We start from the raw sequence: 27,343 nt of genomic DNA on the forward strand, positions 1-27,343 counted from the left end.
TGCATCTACCATCCAATGCATCCATTAACTTACGCATGATTTGGCACTGAAGACATCCATCAACTCACGCAGGAGTCGAACTGTCCCTAATGGGGGATCGTAATGAACCTACCACTCAAAGCATCCATCAACTCACTCGTAACTCAAGCTATCTTTTTTGAAGGAATGTAATGGATCTGCCGCTCAAAGAACCCATCGGCTCACGCAGCGCAGGAGTTTATCTGTTCCTCAAGAGGTATCACGTTGGACCTGTTAATCAAGACATTCATCGATATACGCTGGAATCAAACTACTTCTCTCGAGAACTCGGATTTATAGGTTACGTTGGCGCATTAGTCTAGTCCTAGCCAGACTTATTCAACGGAGGCCAAACGGACGTTGCAATGCCTGAAATCGATGTCAAATCTGAAGTTGGAGCTCAAAGACAAAGACAGCTCAAAGCATACGTTGATGCTGACTGACATGAAGATCACCAGAACCACAAGTCGAACTCGGGCTTCATCATTCACTTTGGTGGGCCGATTTTCTGGGCTGCTCGAAAGCAACAGTGCGTTACCCTTTCGTCGACGGAGGCGAAATACGTGCTATTTTCCAAGGCATGCTAGAAGTTGCCTTGGTTGCAGAAACTGTTGAATGACGGTGATGAGAAGCCTGTCGGGCCGATCATAGATTTACATATATGTATATATAGTTATAGCGATGCTGCGAGCCGACGGAGGGAGTCGTTGAACCAAGCACATTGACACACGGTTCAATTTCATTCGAGTTCAACCGTTTGTCGAGGGTGAAGCTGGAGACCTGTCGGAAGAAGATGGGACTTCAATCGTTGCAACTTGCGAAGGAGTGAAGGAGACAAGCAACAAAGTCAATAACAGTACACTGTTTATAAATGTATTGTCAACACATTAGTAATTATCATACTGTGAGATCGCCGGATTTTCAATGGAACTGTTTCTCTAATAAAGTCATGTACTCTAATTGAAAACAAAAATAAAGCAACCCTCAAATATTATTGCAGATTTGGAAAGTGTGATACATTTCCTTTAAGAATTGACCAATAGCTTATGATTTGAGTAGCTCAAAATGATTTGGTAAGCGACTGTTACCTGACGTTACAACGTTTTGCACTTCTCAACTTCGTGACTCACCAAAACATTTTGAGCTACTCAAATCAGAAACTCTTGATCAATTCTCATATAAAATTTAATGCACTATCCAAATCTACCATAATATAAATTAGGGGTTACTTTATAAAAAAATCCTTTGTAACGTCACGTAGAATATGGCATGTAACTCTGTGTTTTTCTTCATAGAAAGTGGGAATTCATCTTGAAAATCAAACTTGTGAAGGTTTTAAAATATTTCATCTATGGTTTTTTGAGAAAAAGTGTAACCCTCCAGTTCGATTCATAATCCCATAATATAAGCCTGGTGGTTTGTATGTCATTCATCCTGTGTGATCAGATTTTGTCAGGCGGTGTGTTTATTTGTGTGGTTACCACTCCGTTATTGCCAGACCATCTATAATTACAGAGAGAACTTATAGATGTCGCTTGCGATTAGCATTCTCATTCTCAATGAGTAAACACTCATACTTTACAAAAGGAAACACCAGCCCCGGCCGCGTCCGAAGGCAGCTCAATTAGGGAATGGGTAGGAAAATGTTGATTTGTTGGAAGCCGAGAAAACCTCTGCCCTTGCATGAGAAATCATTGGGATATTGGATAAAAGGGTTGGGTTTGAAGCATGGTTCGTGTTGGTAAAATGTATTCTGAATTGAATTGATGTGCTCATGTTAAGAAAGAAAGCGATTTTCTAAACATGAATATGAAGAGGCATGAGATTGAATTTACGATCTTCTGCTCAGTAAGCAAAAACGGTCGCTCAAATACCACCGAGACTCTAATATTACGATACATTACTTATAACTGCTGTATCCATTCAAACCCAGCGACGCCCCACGGTAGATGCGAGGTAAATGTCCCAATACACGACGAGCAATCAATGTGACTTTAAAACACTTTGATATGAAAGGGACTGGGATTGAACCCTAGACCAACAATTGAAAAGGGTGTATCAGCTATTGTATACAAAACGTGTGTAAACCAAAGCTCGCCTACGCAATCCAACAACACTATTGGGAAGAGGAGAATTTCCCTGAGCTTCGTATGAAAAGGACATTATAAGTTTTGTTTACAAAAGCTGATAGACCCATTTAAATTGTTGGTCGAAAACAACGATCTGCTCAGCAAGAAAAAACAGCCGCTCTAACGCCACCGTGTTGTGTTATATGGAAACTACTATATGCGATTTACTCACTTTTGGGTTATTGGGCTGAACCCGGGAATTGAGGGAAAAGTACTTAATTTTGGGTAGTTTTTCATCTCCGTGTAGGACACTCAGCGCATGAGTAACCAGTAAAAGTGACTCAATCTTTGAGTTAGATTCGTTTTCAATGCATGTACTGCCGTTATACGCATAAGAGTCCCATGTTGCATAAGGATGGCATAGAACATGGGACAGTTATGCGTAGAACGGCAGTGTAGTCCCTGATAAATTTGAAAATGAAAAATAAAACTTAATTGGAACTTTATGGCAACGCCTGTAGTAAAAGCTTTTGATCCGACAACCCCTCCATTTGTTCGCTCAATTCTCCGCCAACCGCATTTGGACGATTTGGAAATGCCATGCTGCTGAAACTTATGCCTGTGATTCTCCCTCTCTTTTACTGTTACGGCGTCGCTCTCTATGTGCTCCAAGCTCCAATGCAGACAAAACCGTTTTTGTTTGAGTATCTTCTAGTGTACCTTTCCACCATTTACGAGTTTGTTTTGATACCTCGAGACTCTCCAGTTGCAGTTCCAGAGCACAACTGCCGCTCACTTGTCGACGACGGACATTCGCACAGTCGTAGTAAAGTTCCTGCTCAAAGACGAGCAGTGAATCACGTCTAGCTGTGCCTGCTTGCTATAGTTTCTCTTTCACTTTCATTATTCAGTTCGTATGTCAGCTGTGTAATGGTTACAAGAAGAACAAATTGATCGGTCTAAACCCGGAGATATTATGACATTTCCATAAGCAGCATGTGAATTTGACAAAGGCTACATTGTGCAACATGTGGAATTGATTACGGAATCGAACACTAGCAAGCGACGATATCGTGAATCGTATTGATCTACTTTCACAACAAAAGCAGCAACTCCTCAGTGGGCTATCGAGTATCGACAATACATTCACATATCTGTAGGTGCGCGGTACCCGAAGAGCTGTGGAGCGCAAAAAACCGGCCACAGAATGGGTATAATCGTGAAATTATTGCGTAATATGAAAATTCCGCGCTGGTCCACTCTCCTGCCAGTGCTCTTCTACCTAGTTTTTATAACCTGTATTTTGATGCTGGCTTTCCCTACGAATTCAACTACTGGAGCGGAGAGGAAGAGAAGCAATATTGATGCGGCAGAGAATGTGGATGGCGCAAATTCTGTGATATACAACGTGGACGAAAGTGCAATGCAACAACTAACTGACGCTTTTAACAAGTATGTATCATTTTCAACCGTTGGTTGTTTAGAGCAAGACGCATAATTGTTGTGTACTTTTTCAGGGCAGATACCAATAAGGATAAACACCTAACTGTGCAAGAACTTGCCAAATACATTAATTTTAAAATAAGGGACCATATAGACAATGCAATACGTACCAATCCCTCCACTTTCGTGGAGATAGACCACAAGCCCCGTGACGGATTAGTCAGTTGGGATGAATATCAATCGTATTCACTTGGACAGAAAGGAATTGCAGAGACTTACATGAACAAAAATCTGTTTGACACTCTAGATCGAAAAGTGAAAGAATCAATTGCTAGAGACAAAGCTCTCTGGATGGAAGCAGCTCGAACCGATCCTGTGAGTCTGACACTGGATGAATTCCTGTCTTTTCGTCATCCTGAATCTAGCACTGTCAACCTACTGAATTTGGTAGATGACATCCTTCGACAATTCGACATCGATGGAGATGACAAACTAACGATTGCAGAATTTTCCGACGTCCTGCCGAATGAAGTGGCTGATCCTAGCAGCAAGAAAATTATTCTTTCACAAACCGAACGAGAACGAAAGGAGGAATTTACGAAAATTATCGACAAAAACAAAGACGGCAAAGCAGATCGAGGTGAACTATTGTCCTACGTAGATCCACGCCATCCAAGATATGCTATCCAGGAAGCTTCAACGCTGCTTACGCTAGCTGACCAAAACAGCGACAGGAAGCTCACTCTTCACGAGGTAAGGAAGCCGATACCTACATGGGGTAGCTTGTTTGGTTACCTTTATTAAAGCGACTCCCTAATAAAAAAAAATACCGTACCCGAACGATAACTCAAATGGTTGAACTATTCCACGAATGGTTTAGATGATACCCTGAACACGTCGTTGAGCAAAATAACCGTACACATTTTATTAGGGCTTTCAGCCAAATACTGTTCGCCTCGGGAATATTTCTTATGAGCCTTCCTAAGATCAAACCGTACTGGAGGCGGCGGGTTCGGTTCCCGGTCCAGTCTGGGATTTTTTGGGATTGTTGAGTGTTTTGAGATTCCTTGGTGCTTGTAACATAATACCATAAGGCACCGAATACCGGACAGTCTCCTAGATGCGGACACGTAACGTAACGTAATAAATACGTGTGGTGATTCTGAACGATAGTAATCAGAGTATAATACAATTTTGAGCACGGTAGGTAGGCATTAGGGTGGTTCAAAATGTCGATTTTGCTCCACCAGGCTCTATCGATTCCAAATCATGTGGACTTAGTGTCTAGATTTAGATTTCGGCTTAGGAAGCTCGCAATTAACAACTATGGAAATGCTCAAAGAACACTAAGTAGGTTTAAAGTTTCAGTTGTAAACGTGTAAACCCTCGTACATAACTTAACTCCATTATAGTTAAATAGAGACTGGCATTTTTATAATGTCGTAAACGTTTACGATGCGCTATGTGAATACCCCCATCCATTTTGCAGCACTACACTTTTATAGTTATTTTATTCAACTTGTATTTTCATTCTAGATCTTTGCTAAATCATCAATATTCATTTCTTCGAAGATGGTCAACACTGCTGAGAGTTTTCATGACGAGTTTTAGGTTAAGTGATCTGTAGAAACCAATTGTGATAAATAGTATGTTATAATAATCCTGTACATGGCAGTAATATAATTAATAAACAAAAATCGCAAGAAAATTAAACTACTTGCATCAATCTTCCTTTTTGATTGTTATCTTAGACGACGCCGGAATTTCGCTCGATTGGATTTGAGCTCAATCCCAGCCGGAGTCATCAGGGTTTTCCAAGGCGCAAAACTTCGTCTCACATCTTCCTACGAAAGAAAAATAACGCCATTCGTGTCGATGTGTTCCATCTGATGAATCTAGTTGTGATTGCCTGCTTGGAGTATGTGATTGGCACAAATGTTTCAATGATATAAATTATACAGATGGATAATAAATAAGTATTAACATTAGTCTTAGAACAATCAACCGAGGAATGTAAAATTTTCTTACGAGTATTTTTTTAATTTTAAATTGTTCTCTAACAATTTTGCCAGTGTTTTCTCTGATGAGAAATTAACCGTCGTACACGTTTCCCTAGCAGCAAGCAATGTACAATTCTCTGGTTAAGCTCTGTCTGCAATTCACATCAACGTCGAGATGATTTCCATTGCCGCATTAAAACTCAAGTCGTCCAACCCAGGACCGGATGGTGTTTCCACAGTTTTTTTTTTCTGAAGATACATCGCCAGTTTACTGGGAGTAGGCTATGCGTTTGAAAATGAAAGTGAAATTCTTATGAATGCTGCATCTCATCTCCGAAGGCAATGGTTCTACGTCCCTGCAGCTTGCCGACAAGCGGTTTCTAAAGCGAGGAGGAATCTTCATCGGACTCGTGATATCCCATCGTTCGTCGTATTCGTGGAGATGCAGTTGCAGTGCTGAACCTAATACTTGGTAACTTACACTGTGACCATTTGATTACATGCGGCCAGACGACTAGACCCCATAAGGCGGACCGCATATTATCGGAACTGCTACACTAAACGTGACAGGGCTACTTGCTACGGGTTCACTTTGACTGATTTGGTGAGATTGTTCTTTTTTATACTTTTATCTACATATTTAAACTTCATTTCCATGAATCCGTATGTAACATCTTCGATTCGGGTGAGACTCTTGATTTTTAGAGTTAGTTAGAAATACTATGCTAAAATCAACCGTAAAGACTACGGCTTATTTCATGTAATATATAGGCTATTGGTATTGGTATTAAGGTAATTTTTGTTCCTCTGTTCGGGACCTAACACCACTACGACCAGTAATTTGATCTATTGTAGTATCACCACCGACGAACCGACATGCCACAGGAGCATTTCGTTTGTCCACAATTCGAATTGTCAAACGAGCGGTTCGAACTTTCAAACGGGCGATCAGATGTGTGAAATGAGATGAGACGCAAAGCAAGGCAATATAAATTATACGTGGATTCGTGTCCTTGCTCATGGAATGACGCGATCGGATGAGGAGATGTCGGTAGTGTTTAACGAATTTTAAATATGGCGTCTTGGGCACGAATTTGAAAGTAGCTTGTATGAGCTGTCACGTTGGTTCGTCGGTGGTATCACTAATACCCGTTGGTATTCACTTATTTTTTATGTTTTGTGGTAACGTAAGAACTACACGACACTCACAAAATGTTAAAATAAATTAAAATTTAACTTTCTGTCGACCGGTTTCGGGCGTGATGTTGCCCATCTACGGGACAATGTCCGACTGATTACTCCGGATGTTCATACGTTGTTCCGTACACGCCCAATAAGAAGAGAAGAGAAGCTACTGGATTCTCAGATTTGTCAGCTTGAAAACCAATACTGCTGAACCATTGATGAATGAAGATGACCCCCTATTATATCCTGCCTTTTCAAGCTGACAAATCTGAGAATCCAGTAGCTTCTCTAAAAGATTAAGTGTATTTTTCAACCGATTCGAATATGAATATGACATTAAATCTGGTTTTGAAAGTTGGTGCACAGGTAAAAAGTGAGGTTACGGGACGCCACTGTCACAAACAATGACTTTTATATACACGGTAAGAAAAAAGTACCCAACGGCCAGTTCACTTTTACTTACTTTTGACTAGTTTGTCTCCTTTTCTCCTTCTAATGTTGTCAAAACCGGAGGAGCAAAACCACCCAACAGGGGTACTAAAGTGTGGGAACTCAACGTTGAGTAGAATCATATTTGCCTACTGTTGGGTACAACTAACTTACTTTTGGTTAAAAAGCCAGTGGAAAATTCCATACGAACTGCACACAAGTAAATGAAAATTACTTTGACCCGCTTTACCTACTTTTGGGTTCCTGCACTATAGTGCCGAGATGAGTGAAAAGAACTTAATTTTGGGTTCTTTTTTCTAACCGTGTACATACCAGAGAGGGGAGGGGTCTCGAACCACCATAGAAACATTTCTTACCTTCATAAAGCTCAACATGCCAAATTTGGTTCCATTTGCTTGATTAGTTTTAGAGTTATGCAGAAATTTCTGTTTCATTTGTATGGGAACCCCCCCCCCCCCCCTTACAGAGGTGGGAGGGTGTTTTTAAACCATCATAAGAACCTTTCCCGGCCCCGAAAACCCCTGCAAATTTCCATGCCGATCGGTTCAGTAGTTTCCGAGTCTACAAGGGTCAGACAGACAGACACCAAATTTTAAAATCCTATTCCTGCAAAATGAATTGCTGAATCGCGTCCAGCAAAACTAACTTTAACTGAAAAATCAGTAATATGAAATATTTTGGTGAAGGTACCAGCACAGACAAACAGACATAACATATTGAATATTTCTCACTGTAAAACATCGTCGCTAAAACACTAACGCCATCTCTTGAGTACACTGTGGTGGGTAGTACGCTGAACAGATGGCGGTAGTGTGTAAACGCCAAACGCAAGGGAATTTACTATGCGCGCCACAGGTGATAGTACTACCAACTACGATGCTTTTAAATTGGCCGTTAAACACTTGTTCGGTGAACAACTTGCGAGAGTTATGTCTGTTTGTCTGTGGTACCATTTTTTTTTTAATTCTTTATTTAAGAGATTTTTAATCTGTGGTACCAGTAAACTATATTAAATGTCAAAATCTGTCCAAAATCCATCATTCTCGGCTTCACGGTTTATGATTATTTTTATGTTCAAGAAGTGTTCGACTAACAAAATATCATGGACATTATTATTATTATTATTATTATTGATTTTTCAGTTAAAGTAAGTTTTGCTGGACGCGATTCAGCAATTCATTTTGCTGGAACATGATTTTAAATTTGGTGTACACTCGGTTGAACACATTATTGGGCACATTAGATTTACCGTGTAGATTCGGTACATGTTTTTGTTTACATCGCATCGAAAGATTATCAAATCAAGTTTATGAAAAATGGAACAACGTAGAGTGAAGTTAAGTAGTATAACAACTTTCATAGAAAACACCACCGAAACTATCGACAAATTTCTCGAAGATTTTGGATGGGATAGAGATAAATTATTGGTAAGAACATTTATAAATCGATATTCCCAACCACGCTATACCGCTACCATGATACCGCTTTCAGAAAGAATACAACAATGGAACTCAACAGATTGGACTAAAGAAGGACAGCAATGAGGATTCATTTCCAGAATCATTCTACGATGAACAGCATCAATGTTCCGTTAAAATGGGTACTTATGATCTGGATTAGGATTTTGCTTATAATTTCACATAAAATATATCCTGCAGATGAGCATACACAAGCGACAATCATTCGGGGCGTCAATAATGAAAATCCCGATATGGAAATAGGTAACATGGATCAGAATTTAAGGGCAAATTTGAATTATTTTCCTTGTTTACATTTTAGTACGTCAGACAGAAGACATATTGGCAACGAGAGAGATTCCATCAAGTCACAAGGATTTGTTGGTAAATTTTACGAGAGAAGAAAGATTAGCCTTGTATCGGTATGCAGTTGAATCAACGCCGAAGCAGGAACCACTTCCAGAGTTTCAAATAAGGTAATTTCTCACTCACAAAATTACATCGAATCGTTTCCAAACTTATAAACGGTTTTACAGCTTCAAGAAACGGGACAACCTTGCCAAGCTGACCCCGCTGGCTGAGATTGCGGCCTACCGCCGTGATATACGACGTCGGAATCAGAAATACCGGGTAGCCAAAAATCCACTGACGTATCAGGAAGAGATGCACAATTTGATTCAACTACAGACGGAAGCATTGGCTGAGTATCTCGGACAGTCTCCTGTGGTGGTGAAAAGTGTAGATAAGACTAGTCAAACAAAAGCAGAAGGAACGCCTAGGACAGGGACGTCGAGAACGAGAAGCAGATCACGCGATAAGATCAGGAAGAGAAGGGATGGTGATGATTCTGGGAGATCTAAAGATGCTAAGCATAAGAAGCGCAAAAGATCTAGGTCCAGAAGCAGATCAGGCCATAAGCATAAATCTAAAAAGTCAAAAAGAGACGATTCCAGGGAGAGGAGCAGTGCTCGAAGCAAGCATAAGTCGAGACATTGAGGTTTTTGGAATAGTTTTATAGAAACAAGTTTCATGCATACAATAAAGTACATAATATTATACAGAAGGCTTCAATTGTGCAGCATACCAAATTTGCGTTTTTACTGAGACAAGCATTAGCGTGGAAACATATCTGCTTCTGTGCAGTCTTTACCCCGGGATGAAAATTCGTAAATTTCATGAGAAACCGTATTGATTCCAGTAAAGATATTTTGAACAAATTATATGCTTTCAATTCTGTGAAGAAGGAAATCAAATTAGTCAACCACTTACCTTAATAACTGCGCCCCATTTGGATCTTAAGAGGAACTGCACTGATGATGGTTCCTGATCACATCCATATGGCATTGGATCTTCTTAACAAATAATTTTCTACAAAAGGTTGGTGATACGCACTACTCGAAAGAAATTTACACCCTTTCACCGATTAACAAAAATCTAACTATATTCATTGTTCAACAATATTCATTCTCTATATTCAGCAAAGCAAAGTGACGCATTTGTTCCTCCGAATCCGAACGAATTTTTCAATGCAACGCGTCTTTTGTCTTCTGCTGGTTTCCATTCCTGAGCCTTGTTAGCAACAAAGTTCATTCCTTGCATCTCTTCAGAAACATTCTCTAAATTGATCGTTGGAGGCAGTTTCCCTTCTCGGCACGCCAGTACTGTAAATAGTGATTCTAGATTTCCTGCAGCACCAAGCAGATGCCCGTGTGCCCCCTTCGTAGAGGAAACAGCTAATTGCTTCCAATTATCACTGAACAAAGTCCGAATCGATCGAACTTCAATTGCATCGCCGATTGGTGTTGAAGTTGCATGTGCGTTGATGTATCCGATATCCGCCGGTACCATATTGGCGTCCTTCAATGCTCTGCCCATTGCTAACATTGCACCGATTCCATCCTCCCGAGGCGCTGTCAAATGGGATGCATCGCCAGAAAGGCCATATCCCAGGATTTCACCTACAATGTCAGCATTTCTAGCTTTGGCATGGGTCAATTCTTCCAGAACAAATATTGCCGATCCTTCTCCCATGACAAAGCCATCTCGAGCATCATCAAATGGCCTCGATGACTTTTGAGGATTATCATTGAACGATGTACTCAACGCTCGTAGTCTACAAAATCCAGCGATCGCTAGTGGACTTATACATGCCTCTGCAGCACCGCAGACCATAACGTCCGCGTCACCACGTTGAATAAACTTAAATGCATCTCCGATGGAATGTGCTCCCGTTGCACAGGCCGTTGAAACAGAGTGATTTGGACCTCGAAATCCATATTTGATACTCAACTGGCCAGCAGGCATATTTGGTAAAATTCTTGGGACAAAGAAAGGACTTACCCTGTTGTAGCCCTTCTTCAGTGCTTCGTTCGTTTCACAAACGTCCCCAAGATCCACCATACCCATCCCGATGGCAACACCCGTTTGTTGACATGCATTGACATCCTCGGCTAGCGGGGTCCACCTAGCACCCTCGAGTGCTTCTTTGGCAGCTATCATTGCAAATGCAGTAGCCCGAGCCATCGTTTTCAGCTCGCTTTTGGTGAAGTGCTTCTCTACATCCAGTTCATCGCGATTGATCTGAGCCGCCACCCGACAAGGAAGCTTCTCATATGGAGCATCCGTTAGGTTGCCCACGGCGGATATTCCCGAAAGAACGTTGGCCCATGCTTTTGCTGCACTACAACCGACCGGTGAAACTACTCCTAGCCCGGTGATGACGACGCGCCGTTTTTCGAAGAAACTCGGATTTGTGCTGGACGTAGACAACTTTCGACGGAAAATGGCGAAGGAGCGATACGTTTGGACACAACGGGGACAAGAAAAACCCATTATGATTACTCTGGATTTGCCAAAATAAACACTTCCCGGCATTCGCGTAATCAACATAAACAACAAAATTTAATCACAGAAGATCGAGTAGATTAAAAATCGCGATTTCGAACTGCTCAGCATTAACTGCTCGAAATATATGGGTGGGAGGCCACTCATGAGTGTCCGCATGGATCAAACGTCAAAATTTAATGACAACAAACAAAACGTGCCGTGCAACGCGGAATCAACAGTAACTGTTCGCTCTTCATTTCAAAAACTTGTTGTAAAAAATCAGTTTTCAACAGTTCTAAAACCAAAATGAGTAAAAAGCGGAAGCATGCCGACGAAGAGCAAGGAAGGGAGGCCTACGATCTACCGGCCAAACATATGAACTCCTCTCACATTAGATCAAACGAACGCAGACTTGTCGTCATTCTGGAAGGAGCTCAGTTGGAAACGGTGAAGGTAAGCATAATTTTACAATAGTTTCTGTGAAATCTATAGGAAATTTTATTAAATTGCATTAACGTTTCAGGTCGGTCAGGTGTTTGAACTGCTCAACTGTGACGATCACCTATCCATTTTGAAGAGAAACAACCGGGATCCGGGTAGTTGCCGCCCGGATATCACCCACCAGTCCCTGCTGATGCTTATGGATTCCCCACTGAATCGTGCCGGGTTGCTGCAGGTTTATGTAAAAACGGAGAAAAATGTACTGATAGAGATCAATCCACAGACGAGAATTCCGCGAACATTCAGGCGATTTGCCGGATTAATGGGTAGGCATAAATTTGAAATCTAAAGACCATATTTTTCAACAGCGTTATTCAATTGCGATTTCAGTTCAACTGCTGCACAAATTCAGTATAAAGGCCAACGATTCGTCTAAGAAGCTAATGCGCGTAATCAAAAACCCAATCAGTAATCATCTTCCGGTGGGGTGTCGCAAGTATGCCATGTCGTTCAGCGCTTCGGAAGTGAAGCATCCTCGTGAGCTGGTGCCGAAGGTGGACGAACCGGTGGCTCTGGTAGTGGGTTCTTTTGCACACGGTCAACTGAACGTGGATTATACCGAAGGAAATTTTTCCATTAGCAATTATCCACTGTCGGCAGCGCTTGCCTGCACGAAGCTTTGCTCAGCCTTTGAAGAGGCCTGGGGTATAATATAAGCGACTTTTGTTTGTAGTGAACAAGTAGATCCGTTCAATTATTTTTTCCGAACAAATCCTAGCTTTTTTTCATATAAGAGCTGTCGAACCAATGAGATCCATACAGGTGTAGCAGAAGAGAGTATTTGTTGGTATTATGTAGTAGCAAAAAAAGAGATAAATAATCGGTGATGACGAAAAACTCCTAAAAAGATGTCATGAAAAATTGGAGTGGGATGTATATTGCACATATTTTGCACAACACGGACACAATGTTATAAGCCATCAAATTATAACCTAGATGACATTTTCTTGTAGACAGTTCTAGAAAGAGCAGGAAACAATTACTTCTCTCGTTGATTTCTAGATACTCCAGGCACGCCTACACAAACCAACATATCCATCGGGTAGGGGAAGTCTTCGCCCACTCCATGGTGATGTCGATTTGCCAGGACGAGTCATGACTTTCGAGAAATCAACGAGAGAAGTTATTGTTTACAAAAGCTGTTACGCCTTAATTCCAGCTCTATCTTGCAGTTATTATAACTGTTAGAACTCTGTAGTCTTAACAAGGCAAAACGCAACGCCCGGTTTCTGCAGCATCATACCCAATGACGTTTATATAAGGTCTATTGTAAACATTTCTGAACACTCAAGTGACGACGTCACTCTACCCAACATGCCATACTACAAAAAGATAGTATTTTTTTTTTTTATAATTACTTTATTTGTACAGGCTCAATCGAATAAACTTTACAGAGCCGAGTTATTCTTTGCGTTATACATTATTACTGTCTTAAATTTAAAGTTAAAGGAACTGGACCGAGTACTCGCGGTTGTCTCGAGGTTAGTGGAGATTTACAATTTTATGGATGGGAAAAGGGAAGAAGGAGGTTTGAAATGTGGTTTACGATACAACTATTTAATTAATCCTAAAGCATGAAATTATTTATATTCATCTTGAAAACAAACATTGAAAAAAAACCCACACGTACAAAATACAAACTAAACACAAGGTTAATCAAACTTACAATCTAAGGTTAATATCCTTAAAGTAAACATATATGAGTTTCATAAACTCCAGATCGCGTCTAGCCAAAATATCCCGAACTGGAACATTAGGTTGTCTACCTCGAGCCCGAAGGGAATCATAAAAATGTGATCTGACTCCACGATACTCCGCACAAGACCAAAGGATGTGATCAGCGTCCTGGTAACCTTGTCCACATTCACAGAGATTGCTGTCTCCCAACCCCACACGGAACAAGTGAGCGTTTAGACAATAGTGATTGGACATGAGACGAGACATCACGCGTATGAAGTCTCGACTCAAGTCCAACCCTTTGAACCATGCAAACTTCGACACCTTAGGGATAATTGAATGTAGCCATCGTCCCAAGCTCCCTTCACTCCATTGATGTTGCCAGCTAACGAGCGACTGCTGACGATAAATAGAGAAAAATTCACTATAGGCGATCTGTCGATCATAAATGTCGCCTTCCATAGCGCCCACCTTCGCAAGTGAATCCGCCTTCTCATTGCCCAAAATTGAGCAATGCGAAGGGACCCACGCGAAGGTGATGATGAAAGAGCGCACGGATAAAGTACTAAGCAGTTCTCGTATTTTCAAGAGAAAATACGAGAAGTGCTTTACCGGCCTAATGGAACGGATAGCCTCGACAGAACTGAGACTATCCGTAAAAATAAAGTAGTGGTCTGGAAGAAGTGAAGCAATAGTTTCCAAAGTGTAGTGAATTGCTGCCAGTTCAGCCACATACACAGAACAAGGAGCTTCAAGTTTTCGAGAGGCGCTATGAAATTCATTAAATACACCAAAACCAGCGGACTCCTCTATTAGAGATCCATCTGTGAAAAACGTTCTTGCAGAATCAACATGGCCAAACTTTGCAGCGTATAATGACGGAGCAATCATAGGACGATGATGCTCTGGAATTCCGCGGATTTCCTGCGTCATAGATAAATCAAAATTCACTGAATTGCCGAAATCGGAGAAGATTACACGATTGGGAATATTTCTTGAAGGGCTGACATCCTGTGTTAAATATAGGTAGTACAAAGTCATAAAACATGTTTGAGGATTTAGCTCCAGAAGCTTCTCAAAATTTTCGATCACCAGTGGGTTCATTACTTCGCAACGGGTGAGGAGCCTCAGAGATAACTCTGAAAAACGGACGGATAGTGGAAACATGCCCGCCAGCACTTCGAGACTCATAGTATGAGTCGAGTGCATGCATCCTAACGCGATACGAAGACAACGATACTGGATCCGTTCCAGCTTGATGATGTGCGTTTTAGCTGCCGACTGGAAGCAAAAACTACCGTACTCTAAAACCGATAAAATCGTTGTCCGGTACAACGTCAGAAGATCTTGTGGATGGGCTCCCCACCACGTTCCGGTAATTGATCGAAGGAAATTGATCCTTTGTTGGCATTTTCGTCTCAGATACTCAATGTGGGATCTCCAGGTGCATTTGGAATCGAACCAGACCCCAAGATATTTAAAGGACATGGAATGAGTGATCGGTTTACCCAAAAGTTGAAGCTTCGGTTGTGCTGGGCTATGCTTCCTAGAAAAAACGACCAACTCAGTTTTCTCCGTGGAGAATTCGATACCTAGCTGAATAGCCCAAGTAGACAAATTGTCCAAGGTATCCTGTAAGGGTCCTTGCAGGTCAACCTCTTTTGGCCCTGTGATAGACACTACGCCGTCATCTGCAAGTTGTCTCAACGTGCAATTGTCACTAAGACAATTGTCAATTTCTCTAACGTAGAAATTGTACAACAGGGGGCTTAAACATGAGCCTTGGGGGAGACCCATGTAGCTAAATCGAAAAGCTGTAGAGTTTCCATGAGAAAAGCTCATATGTTTTTCTGACAGCAAATTGTACAAAAAATTATTCATAAATGGAGACAATCCACAAACATGGAGTTTCTCTGAAAGAACTTCAACGGATACTGAATCAAAAGCCCCCTTGATATCCAAGAACACAGAAGCCATTTGCTCTTTCTTAGCAAAAGCCAACTGAATTTCCGAGGAAAGCAACGCGAGACAGTCGTTCGTTCCCTTACCCCTACGGAAACCAAATTGAGTATCTGAAAGAAGGTGGTTCGTCTCAACCCATTTGTCGAGGCGAAAAAGGATCATTTTCTCCATCAATTTCCGAATACACGACAGCATCGCGATGGGCCGATAAGAATTGTGATCCGACGCGGGTTTATCAGGCTTTTTAATGGCTATCACCCTCACTCGTCTCCAATCGTCGGGAACAATATTGAGCTCCAAGAACTGATTGTACAAGTTCAACATGCGCCTCTTAGCGACGTCTGGGAGGTTTTTCAGCAAGTTGAACTTGATTCTATCAGATCCCGGGGCAGAATTGCCACACGAAAGGAGAGCGAGTGAAAGTTCCACCATTGAAAAAGGCTGACTGATTTCGTCTACCGAATTCGCGGTTTCGCGAGGAATCAACTGCGACGGCACGGAATCCGGACACACTTTTCGCGCGAATTTAAGAATCCATTGATCCGAGCATTCCTCGCTTTCGTTGTAAGTAGACCGGTTACGCATTCTTCGCGCCGTACTCCAAAGCGTATTCATCGACGTTTCGCGCGACAATCCGTCTACAAACTGCCGCCAGTAACCCCGTTTTTTGGCCTTGATGAGGCTCTTGAGTTCGCGTTCAAGAGATGTGTATGCGTCGAAATGCTCGCGTGTTCCGCGTTTCCGAAAAAGTTTAAACGCGTCGGACTTTTTACGGTAAACCTCGGTGCATTGTTGATCCCACCAGAGCGATGGTGTTTTCTTACGGATTGACGATCGCGGCACCGGTCGTGTTTGAGCTTGAAGGGCGCTGTCGACGATGAGATTAGAGAGGAAATTATATTCCTCCAACGGCGGAAGCTCTTCCACTGACGATACTGTATCGTCTATCGCGGATTGGAACTTAGTCCAACCGATGTTACGGGTTAGATCATACGCGACGTTAACGGATTCTGACGAGTTGAACCCACTGGCAATCGAAATTTTGATCGGCAGATGATCACTACCGTGCGGATCCTGGATTACATGCCAAGTGCAATCCAACGATAGTGAATTGGAGCAAAAGGTGAGGTCTAATCTGCTACCATTCGAGGATGGACCAGCCAAACGTGTTACTTCTCCATTGTTAAGTATTGTCATGTTGAAGTTGTCGCAGAGATCATAAATCAAAGTAGAACGGTTATCATCGTACAGCTCCCCCCAGCCTGTACCGTGGGAGTTAAAATCTCCCATGATCAACCATGGAGCGGGAAGTACCGCACATATGTCGAAAAGTTGTTTGCGATTAACAGAGACTCTAGGAGCAATATATACAGAAGCAATACAAAGGCTCTTACCTTTAATGGTAGCCTGACATGCGACAACTTCAATACCGGGGAATTCGGGAAGATTCACTCTATAGAAGGAATGGCACTTTTTGATCCCCAAAAGTACCCCTCCTCCACGTGAATCCTCACGATCCAATCGAATAATGTTAAAATCAAAAAAAGGGAGATCAATTTCTGAAGAAAGCCATGTTTCACAGAGGGCAAATGCATCGCAATTATTGTTATGGACTAAATACTTGAACGAATCTAATTTCGGAATAAGACTTCGACAATTCCACTGTAGAACAGTGATCAAATCCCCGACCTCGTTTGGAAAATTATCCATCGAAGGAGATGATAGCTGCAAGAAGGGGCCATTTTGAAGTCAATTGCTTCAAGAAGGATTTCACAGTCGGAAGCAATGTGAGGACAATGCTTTTCAGAGGATCAGAAATGTTGAGGTATTTGAGAATACCGTCCACAATGTCATCAAATGAGAACAGCCCAGATGAAGAAGGGGTTTCTGTTCTTAAAATTGGGGCATCAGGGGTTTTGGATGTCCCCGGAAGAGGTGGAAAATCCTGGGTATAATCAGTTCTGCGGAATCCAGGAGGAGTAGAAGTCTCCTTTTTTCCACCACTCCTTGATTTGGGCAAGCTGATTTGGGGTTCTTGATCTGGAACGTTCCTTAAGGGAGCGTTTCATTTTGTCCCCGAGCTGTTTGTACGCCGGGCACGACGAGAGAGCATGAGGAGGAGTTCCATTGCAGTACACGCATTTTGGTGCAGTAGCTGCGCAGGCGCCATCCTCATGCTTCTCCCCGCATGTGGAGCAGCGTGCCTTGTTGCCGCAGTGGGAGGCCGTATGTCCCAACCGCTTACAATTCTGGCAGTTCATGACCCGAGGTACAAACAACCGCACAGGAAGACGAAGTTTTCCCAGCTCGATGTATTGAGGAAGGGCAGATCCAGAAAAGGTCACCCGAAACGAGTCTGTGGGGGTAAAACCATAGAGGTAACTCTAAGACTAGTAGGTCCCGAAGAAAATCATTATTATTTTTGGCTCACTCAGTACCAGAACAACGGTCCCAAGCAGTCCCAAGCTATTTCACTCACCCCTGCATGTTCTGCATGAATCCACACACCCCTGATGTTAAATGTCAAACTTTCATAGCGAATCAAAACAAACATAGTGTAGTAATAGAATTTCAACTAGAATAGGGTACGTTAATCGTTTGCTTGGGACCAATAGGCTACTAAAGTGGTGAGCCAATTTAAAATCGTTAGTTTCGTATTGATTGTTGGTAAAACTCTTTTTACCCTCGCTGAGCGATACTGACTTCATTCTATGAACGGCCAGTATCTTTACCGGAGGAAGCAAGGGGTTCTTGAATCGGCCAACCGCTTGCTTCTCCAGTATCTCGGGGTTCAGGCTCGCCTCAGTGACCACGCCTTCGATCTCCACATCAGAGGCTGGAATGTACACCCTATATTCCAGTGTGAAAAACTGGGAAACAGCAATTTCATTGGCCTGTTTCAGGTTAGCGACGGTCACACGAAGTTTGTTGTGCCTAACCTTCGTTATTTCGGTCACGGCAGAGAATCGCTTTGTCAGATCATCAGATATCTGAACAACATTCAAGGGTTTGTTTTTGGGCTGAAAATAGACAACCCATGGGCCAGTCGAGTCATTCGGGTAGGCCCGCAATCTGGAGCTTTTCTCAGCCTGCCCATTGTCAGACTGAGACGACGAACCATGGATGACATCATCATTTTTCTGAGATGAATGGTCATCCATGTCGTCTTCTGACAAAACATCCATTTTGTTCATCTAGTGGGAGCGCAAAACGCTCTCCCACTGAACGCACAGACGCAATACACAGAAAACACTACAAACACAGAAATACAAAATGAAAATTTAACTAATGGAGGAGGAAAAGAAACAAAAAAAAAACAAAAACTTATCTGATAATTCTATACTACTACCACCGAGCGTTATATGTGTAGGCGTTTACGCAGATGGCTGGAAGAGACGCGCTGCGTGGATGACCTTCGTTGTGGTGCACTTGATCGAGGCTCGGTACTCAGCGCACACAGGCGCACGATGATTGATGAACGATGTAGATGTAGAAACGGTTGCTCACACTCGATGATGATGATACGTGCGCGGGTATGCGTAAGCGCGTATGCGTGACCACGCAACGATGATGCCCAAATTGGTTCGCGAATTTCCAATAGCACGGATTGCTCTTTCCGAAAATGACACTTTCTACTAAAAAAACTCACTTTTCGATCAATTTACCGGGAACTATGCCAGGAGTCGCTTAGTGAGAAAAAAAACTGATAATTTATATCAAGCGAATACCGAGAAAACTTCCAAAACAACGGAGCGCGAAACAAGTCGACCGTACTTCTTGCTAGGACGCAGTGAGATGAAAAAAAGATAGTATAGCGTCATTACCAACAGCTGTTTCGTTTAAAAAAATAAATTGCAATGAAATAGATCATCACTAAGCATTTGCACATTTCACTAACACTAATAATCCCTTTGGCTCAGACCTTAAATAAAGGATATTGCATCATACCTACATCAAATCTTATGGTGATAAGCTCCAACCGGTATTATCCTCGGATTAAATCCCGATCAAGAATGTCAAGCTGCTTTTATGTCGACATCAGAGATAATTAACACAACTCTAAGCAAACAGTTTGTAGATCATCCAAACAGGGACGGTTTTAAAAGTTAATCCGAGTTGGAGCTTACCGCCATTAGCATATTTTTGCATCCCGCATAAACAATAACCATAAGAAGCGCCTAACCATCAATTCGGGATATCATCCCAACTTTATGCGGTATGGTCGTACCCTGCGCTTTAGTCAGAGAGCGTATAGGGCGTCGTTGTGCCAATTTGGTCGTGGCACATTTCGAGTATGAGAGAGTGATTGCAGTTTGTTAAAAAGCGCCTGAGTAAAATGCAAGTATTTGCGATGACTACCCTTAGTTGTTACAGTGAAGATATATACCCATATCCTCGTTTATGTCTGGACGTGTTTGCCATACAGAAACATTTTTATTTGATTTTGTGTGGTGGATGGGTTTCGGGCGTGGACGGGCATATGGGTGATAATATTAAGTTTACGTTAGGATAATGTTGAAAAATTGAGAAATGTATCGCTTCAGCTTGAGAAGCACTTCACTTCGCAATCGATGAACCATTCTGACGGCCCACATTACCGTGCAGGCTCCGTGTGTTGGCAGGGTCCAATATTGGACAGTTTAATTGGTTTAATGTTTATAAAGTACCATCAGTTAAAATTGTAATTTTGAGCTTTATCTCTATACATTCTTAGGTGTTTCTTTGTAGATTATCATGTTGGTGTACGCTGATTCAAAGAGTAAATGATATTAACATTGAGCTGTCCATAGTTGGGCCACAGACAAACAGACATAACACTCGCAAGTTGTTCATCTAACAAGCATTTAACGGTCAATTTAAAAGTATCGTAGTTGATAGTACCGCCACCTGTGGCGCGCATAGTCAATTCCCTTGCGTTTGACGTTTACACACTATCACCATCTGTTCAGCGTACTACCCACCACAGTGTACTCAACAGATGGCGATAATGTTTTAGCGACGATGTTTTACAGTGAGAAATATTCAATCTGTTATGTCTGTTTGTCTGTGGTTGGGCGTTGTTGAACTTGTGGTATTTTTTTTTTCCTTTGGTTTGTTTTTTCCGTCCTACTGGTCTACGATTCAAAGTTGGATTCTGTGGTTATAATTATCACATATAAGGTAAAATAGGTAGCATCATCTTTATCGAAATGTAAGTATTATTGATAATAACCATAACTAGAAAGGTACCTGGATCAACATTTTTTAAACATGCGCATTCAATCGTGACGGCATCTAATTCTGCATTTTAAACCTACCCAACCCTCTTCCTTTCTACAATCCCTGAGCAGCTGGTTCACCATAAGTGTACTTCGCAGAACTTTTTTAACCCCCATGGGTAAAGATGCTGTGTTGCTCACTCCTCTCCCCTTCCCTGGTGTATTATGGATGGTGTGAATATTCACATCGGTGACATGGCCCCTGACCCCCTTGTACATCATAAAATGAAAATGAAAATGAAACTTTATGCGGTATGGTCGTACCATCTATGATATTGTAATTGTATGGTACCCGTTTATTAGGGTATAGGTTCTTGATTACCTATACTTGTCTTGGAATAGGGTTTCGGGGGATTTAAGCCAATCGTAACCCTATAGCACAAACGAAGTGACAGACTACTAACTGGCGAAGAAATCCATTTAAATAATGTGGTTCACTGTAATAGAATTTTCTTGGAAGCTTGTGCCATCATCCACCAGATGGGTTATACCTTATACAGACATACAAAGTTCACTGTTGTACTACCGTCACAAACGAAGTGACAGACGACTAACTGGCGAAGAAATCCATTAAAATAATGTGGTTCACTGTAATAGAATTTTCTTGGAAGCTTGTGCCATCATTCACCAGATGGATTAATTTTTTTGTTTTGATTTGAACAAAGTTGATTTTGTGTACAATGATTCTTTGACAGTGTGCAAAGAGTGTATCATTTTGTCATTTTTTTATGCATTTCAGTTTTGAGTAGAGTGAAAGAGATAGAAACAAAACATTCATGATAATGCTAGTACAATCCAGTAGTAGTGTTGCCATGTGGTACAATCCAGTAGTAGTGGTGTTGCCATGTGGTACACTGAAAAATTGAAATAGCAGGTTAGTCACCAAAGTTTTCGAGCCGCTCCGTCTGTCACTTCGTTTGTGCTACCGTTGTACCAACAATTGAACCACATGGCAACACTACTACCACAAACGAAGTGACAGACGACTAACTGGCGAAGAAATCCATTAAAATAATGTGGTTCACTGTAATAGAATTTTCTTGGAAGCTTGTGCCATCATTCACCAGATGGATTAATTTTTTTGTTTTGATTTGAACAAAGTTGATTTGGTGTACAATGATTCTTTGACAGTGTGCAAAGAGTGTATCATTTTGTCATTTTTTTATGCATTTCAGTTTTGAGTAGAGTGAAAGAGATAGAAACAAAACATTCATGATAATGCTAGTACAATCCAGTAGTAGTGTTGCCATATGGTACAATCCAGTAGTAGTGGTGTTGCCATGTGGTACACTGAAAAATTGAAATAGCAGGTTAGTCACCAAAGTTTTCGAGCCGCTCCGTCTGTCACTTCGTTTGTGCTACTACCATAGAGGTAACTCTAAGACCAGAAGGTCCCGAAATAACGTGCTCAACTTTTTGGCTCAGCTCTGGTACTCTCTTCGGTCCCAAGCTAATCGATTCACCCCTCGAAAAATAAGAAAAACCACTAACCTCTCATTTTATCTGTCAAACTTTCATAGCGAATCAAAACAAACATTGCGTAGTACTAGAATTTCGACTAGAATGGGGTACGTTAATCGTTTGCTTGGGACCAATAGGCTAGTCAAGTAGTGAGCCAATTTAAAATCGTTAGTTTCGTATTGATTGTTGCTACTACTGGATTGAACTAGCATTTTCACCAAATGTACTAGAATGTTTTGGTTCTATCTCTTTCACTCTACTCAAAACAGAAACGCATAAAAAATGACAAAATGATACGCACCCTAATAAACGAGCACCATACATGAACGATACCACAAATCGTGCCACCGTATCACATATTGTTGGGATGATAACCCGAATAGGTTGTTAGAGGTTGTTAGGCACTCTTTATGGTTATCGTTTATGCGGGCACTCTTTGCACACTGCCAAAGAATCATCGTACACAAAATAAACTTTGTGCAAAACCAAAACAAAAATACTATCCCATCTGGTGGATGATGGCACAAGCTTCTAAGAAAATTCTATTACAGCGAACCACATTATTTTAATTGATTTCTTCGCCAGTTAGTCGTCTGTCACTTCGTTTGTGGTTTTACGCTGGACCCTTACTCGTATGAAATTTGTTTGCTCCGAAGCATCCAATGTCAAAAAAAATTGTTGGTGCCGATCCTGTCATCTTTGGAGATCAATTTGGTACATTCCTTGGTGCAGCCACAATTCTCCAAAATTGCAGCATGTGCACGACCACCATATCGAGCTTCCGGATTTCTTTTTTGGTCCTTTTTCTCGGAGCTTGGCTTGACTCCTCGATATCTCCGTCCATCCCAAAAAAGCTGTCGTCCAAATCCTGAACGTACTTCGGTGAACACCGGTTTTCTGACACTGAATCGTTTCTGGGGATCTTTTTTTGCACCACCAATGGAGAAGATTCGAAAAAAGACCGTTGCAAAGTCTCATGCTCGTAACGCGAAAACCACTCACTGACCCTAACTTCAAGATCGTATCCTGGACACTCTTCATCGGAACTTTCACCGTACCCGTAAGTTTCTATCGTTTCCAAAGCAGACATTGTGTTAAAATCCAGAAATATTTTTTTTTAAACAGAGAAGAACGCGACAGATTAGATTTTTGACCGTATTAAAACAACGAACGCCGACAGCAAACTAGAAGCGTCAAGGTATGCTGGGACTGATATGCGGTTACTTTGTGACATGATAGACAAAATGACCGCATGTCAGTCCCATCGATATTTTTTCTCTACAATGGATTAAATTTTAAATTTATTTCACCTAATAGTATCAAAAACATTACTTCTCATAGTATAACGTAATAACATTATACAACAAACATGCGAAACAGGCTGTGAAAAGATTAAAATGATTTCAGCTTTCATCGCTGTTTTCTCGGTTAGTTAGATTTTCGTATGGGACTGATAAGCGATTCTATACTGCCTATAATCGCATATCAGTTCCTTATAGATTAAGTTTACCCAGATTGGACGCAAAGCGGAGAAACCAAAATTTGTGTAAATTTGTTTCCTTTATTGTTTCTAAACGAAACTGGCAACACGGACCGTGCAGCATAAAAACAAAACTCTCTTGAAATTGAATCTGAGCACTTCGCTGGCTTGCCATTTCGCCCGAGAGCCGGAAGTATTTTAGTGTCATTTTTATGTTTTGAAGCGAAAAACTCGCTTCGGATCGCCGACGATCGCTTGATGGGTGACAGATCGAGAAAGAGAACAGTGCAAATAAATAATACAATTTGGGCTTTGTATGTGTGTGTGTGTGTTGGCAAATCCGTATACGGACGGACGGGACGAGACGCTCGCCACACAGGACCAGATCGCATCCTCATCTCTCGCCGATGGGATTGATACGCGTTTTCTTCACCCCGAGTGTTGGCCTGAATTACAATGGTGAAAAGTAGTTAACGTACGTGTGAATATATTTTTCCGCTAAACAGTTTGTTAAAATTTTACAACTTGGATGAAGTTTTCGGTTTCGGTTAACGGTGATATTACGAGCAGATGTATTGTGAACGATGTTCGATGAAATCTTATGGCATCAAATAAAGTCGAATGGTGAGGAAGAATACACCAAGGAATACCTTCCCACTGCGGTGGTTGTTGCCTGTGGGAGGATGAATGAATGCCGGAGTGAAACGATAGTGCAAACGAAAATTCAATGTGTGGAATAGAATAATCGATTCTAAATTGTGTTATTGTGATGAATAAAAAATAAAGAGCATTAAAATGTTTTATTGAATGAATATGAAGCTGTTTCCGCTTTGAAAGAAGAAATTTCGCTACAATATAGCGATTGACGGTGCAAGTGTGTGTCACAAAGTCGTTGCGGTTCATTCGGGTAAAGAAGAAAATGAAATAAAAGCCGTGTGCCGCCATTTTATTTCACATCACACTCTTGAATTCGCTCGCTCGGGTTGTCGCAGCAGTGAAGTGATACTACATCTACTCACACATGTATACATCAAAGCACTAAACCAAGAAGGAAAAAAATTGGGCAGGCGATTTTCATTGCATTTTTTCTGCGGCAAAATCGTGCTGTAAAAGTGGAATTTTCCTGGAAAAAAACATAAATTGTGGAAGTTTACTATGCAAAGATTGCGAGTGATATGAAGTTTTCCGCGGAGAAGTGGAATTTTAGGTGCAAAGATTGAAAATAAGTCCCTGAAAAGTTTTGCTTGAATCTGAGCGCTGACTTGCACAAATCACGCACACATTGACAAAACGAGAGTGAAAAGCAATTACGTTGTACTCACACAATCAACCGTTCGACGTTTGACGGACTGGCGCTGGTGGTGCTGCGTTCGACGAATCGAAAACGGTACCAAGTTCGCTGCGCCTGGTGCTGCTTATGCTGGGACGTACGTGTTTGAAGCCGTGTCTGCGGATGTGTGCGTGTGCATGAGTGCCGCGCCGTAGGGTCAAGTGAAGCGCCTGTGTTCTTCACTAGTGGCTTGTGTGTTGTGCTTAGGCCGTGTTTTTCCTCGCGATTTTCATGTGGATTATCCCTATAAAAACACAGGTAATTAGCCACAATTACTTTATCAACATCCAAAATCTACTGATCGATAGAAATCCACTCGGTTGACGATCCATAGCGAACGAAAAATTACAATTTTAGGTTCCTCGCCCAGTCTGTGGCTTTCGCAAATGCCGCCCGCCATATTTGGGAGTACAAAAGATGTAAAAATGCGATTTTGATTATCGAATGTAGCGGATAACTGTGAAAAAACGGCCAAAAAGGTGAATTACCCTGGGAAATAACGAAAATCTTCCACCGAATCGTAGTTCTGACATTGTTTTAGGCTGTCAAAATAGGGGAATAACAAATCGAGGTTTGCATTGCGCTCCGCTGCTGTCTCCAGTAGAAGTAAAATTTTCTTTATTCCTGCCTGGCTGCTCGCTCTCTGTATTCGTCGCTCGCACTACTTTGATGGGGTAGTAGTTGGGTACATTTTGAATGGGTTAGTGTGTTCCCGTGTTCATTGATGGCTAGCAAAAAATGCGGTAGTATTGGTGCGATGCTCGGCGATGACTGTTGGCTCGGTTTCCGATTCAGAAGGCAGTGTTTGCAGAATAGGTTGTTTTTGTAGATTGAGTGCAAACTAAAAATGGCTAAAGCGAAATGGAACATTGTGAGACGGAACGCATAATCAAAATAGAACAGGAAATAAGGTTACCAGCAACGTGATTATCTGATGCTCATGTAGAATTAATAGAAGTTCAAACTAAAAATGAACCCCGTTAACATGAATGAAGTATCGTTCAGATAAGCGGGGTTTCACGGTACTCGTACATCTGAAGGTGCAACATTTGACGGCACAAAAGCTTTTGTAAACAATAGTTGTAAGGTCCTTAACACGCTAACCGAAGTATGGCCACGCTAACCGAAGTATGGCCACGCAAACCAATACCACTATTGGAAAAGGGACAATTTCCACTACCCGATGATGTCGTTGGTTGGCGTGGGCGTACTTCGGTTCTCGTGTAAAGGGTCTTACAACTTTTGTGCCGTTTTCAAATGTTACGCCTGCTCTGTGGTATGTGTTTTGATTATTTTTAATAAGTTTTTCAAACATACAGTGTTTTGTTTGTAACTCCTCAAGCTGTTTTTGTTTTGGTCTTGACAGGTCCATCTAGCCGAACTTACGTGTTTGTTGATTTTTTTGATCTGTTTTTTTATTCAGCAGAATGCTCTGAACTGGGGCCTATTTTTTCACCTGCGCTTCTGTTTCTTTTGCTTTATTATAGAGACTTTCTGACTATATCTTTCAGTCCTATTTTTTCACCTGCGCTTCTGTTTCTTTTGCTTTATTATAGAGACTTTCTGACTCTATATCTTTCAGTCCTTAGTTGATTCGTCTCTTTCGTTTAAATCTTGAACGAGGATTATAGTAACTAGATCTAGAAACCCCTCTCCCCGCGTAGATTATCGTCCAGTGGCGCCGCGTAACCTCACTTTTTACCTGTTCAACAACTTTGAAAACCTTATTTAGGGTCATGTTAACATTCAAATCAGTTTCAAAAGGCATAGGGTCTTCTAGTTTCCCTGATTTTTATCCATTGAAACCAATATTGTTTTGTTTGTTTACGTGTTTAGAGTTGTTGAACAGGTAGATTGAGGTTAGGGCGACGCCACTGTTATCGTCCATATATTTTTTTAATTTGTATGCACCGTAGACACTTAGATAGATAGAGCTGAAATAAGGATCAATGTACTTGTACAATGGGCTTGAACTGAGAAAACTGAATCTGAAATTTTGAACAAGAATAATTAAATATAAAATGAAGTATAAACTAATTTAAAAAACTGGACTATTACTAATTATTAAATTATGGGTTAGCATTATTGTGAGATAAATAAAAAATAGTTTTATTTACAGCTCGAAAAAAATGAAACATGCAACACCCTTTTGATTTATATTATCTTGTATCGGCCCGAGGTAATTCGCACGGCTGCGTTCACCGAAGCTATTTCGCCCCTATGTTA

At 41.4% G+C, this 27,343-nt stretch overlaps 5 protein-coding genes across 6 annotated transcripts in view; 4 read left to right on the top strand and 1 right to left on the bottom strand.

Annotated features, from left to right (window-relative positions):
* The first annotated feature begins 2,897 nt into the window (after positions 1–2,897).
* On the top strand, positions 2,898–5,223 carry myd (mayday). Its single transcript, XM_065236323.1, has 3 exons — positions 2,898–3,539; positions 3,605–4,283; positions 5,067–5,223. The coding sequence occupies exons 1-3, from the start codon at positions 3,295–3,297 to the stop codon at positions 5,139–5,141; spliced, it is 999 nt and encodes a 332-aa protein (XP_065092395.1). The 5' UTR covers positions 2,898–3,294; the 3' UTR covers positions 5,142–5,223.
* A 3,234-nt stretch (positions 5,224–8,457) lies between these two features.
* On the top strand, positions 8,458–9,699 carry LOC135713218 (U11/U12 small nuclear ribonucleoprotein 48 kDa protein-like). Its single transcript, XM_065236329.1, has 5 exons — positions 8,458–8,592; positions 8,657–8,765; positions 8,824–8,886; positions 8,945–9,098; positions 9,159–9,699. The coding sequence occupies exons 1-5, from the start codon at positions 8,482–8,484 to the stop codon at positions 9,616–9,618; spliced, it is 897 nt and encodes a 298-aa protein (XP_065092401.1). The 5' UTR covers positions 8,458–8,481; the 3' UTR covers positions 9,619–9,699.
* Positions 9,700–10,038: 339 nt separating this feature from the next.
* LOC135713214 (3-oxoacyl-[acyl-carrier-protein] synthase, mitochondrial) lies at positions 10,039–11,489 on the bottom strand. Its single transcript, XM_065236324.1, has one exon. The coding sequence runs from the start codon at positions 11,452–11,454 to the stop codon at positions 10,084–10,086; it is 1,371 nt and encodes a 456-aa protein (XP_065092396.1). The 5' UTR covers positions 11,455–11,489; the 3' UTR covers positions 10,039–10,083.
* A 181-nt stretch (positions 11,490–11,670) lies between these two features.
* On the top strand, positions 11,671–12,625 carry LOC135713215 (ribosomal RNA small subunit methyltransferase NEP1). The gene is made up of 3 exons (XM_065236325.1): positions 11,671–11,901; positions 11,972–12,215; positions 12,280–12,625. Exons 1-3 carry the CDS (start codon positions 11,755–11,757, stop codon positions 12,603–12,605), a joined length of 717 nt encoding a protein of 238 aa, XP_065092397.1. The 5' UTR covers positions 11,671–11,754; the 3' UTR covers positions 12,606–12,625.
* An 11,556-nt stretch (positions 12,626–24,181) lies between these two features.
* Positions 24,182–27,343, top strand: part of LOC135713206 (homeotic protein female sterile-like) — a 67,680-nt gene continuing 64,518 nt past the window's right edge. The window contains exon 1 of one of the 2 annotated variants that reach the window (XM_065236316.1): positions 24,182–25,375. The gene's annotated coding sequence lies outside the window, so the exon portion shown is untranslated. The remainder of the gene's footprint in view (positions 25,376–27,343) is intronic. The other variant, XM_065236317.1, reaches the window with a different exon arrangement.

This window comes from Ochlerotatus camptorhynchus, unplaced genomic scaffold (assembly GCF_037179485.1).
Source record: "Ochlerotatus camptorhynchus isolate MF236.1 unplaced genomic scaffold, CSIRO-AGI_Acam_v1.1 ptg000546l, whole genome shotgun sequence".
Lineage (NCBI taxonomy): Eukaryota > Metazoa > Arthropoda > Insecta > Diptera > Culicidae > Ochlerotatus > Ochlerotatus camptorhynchus.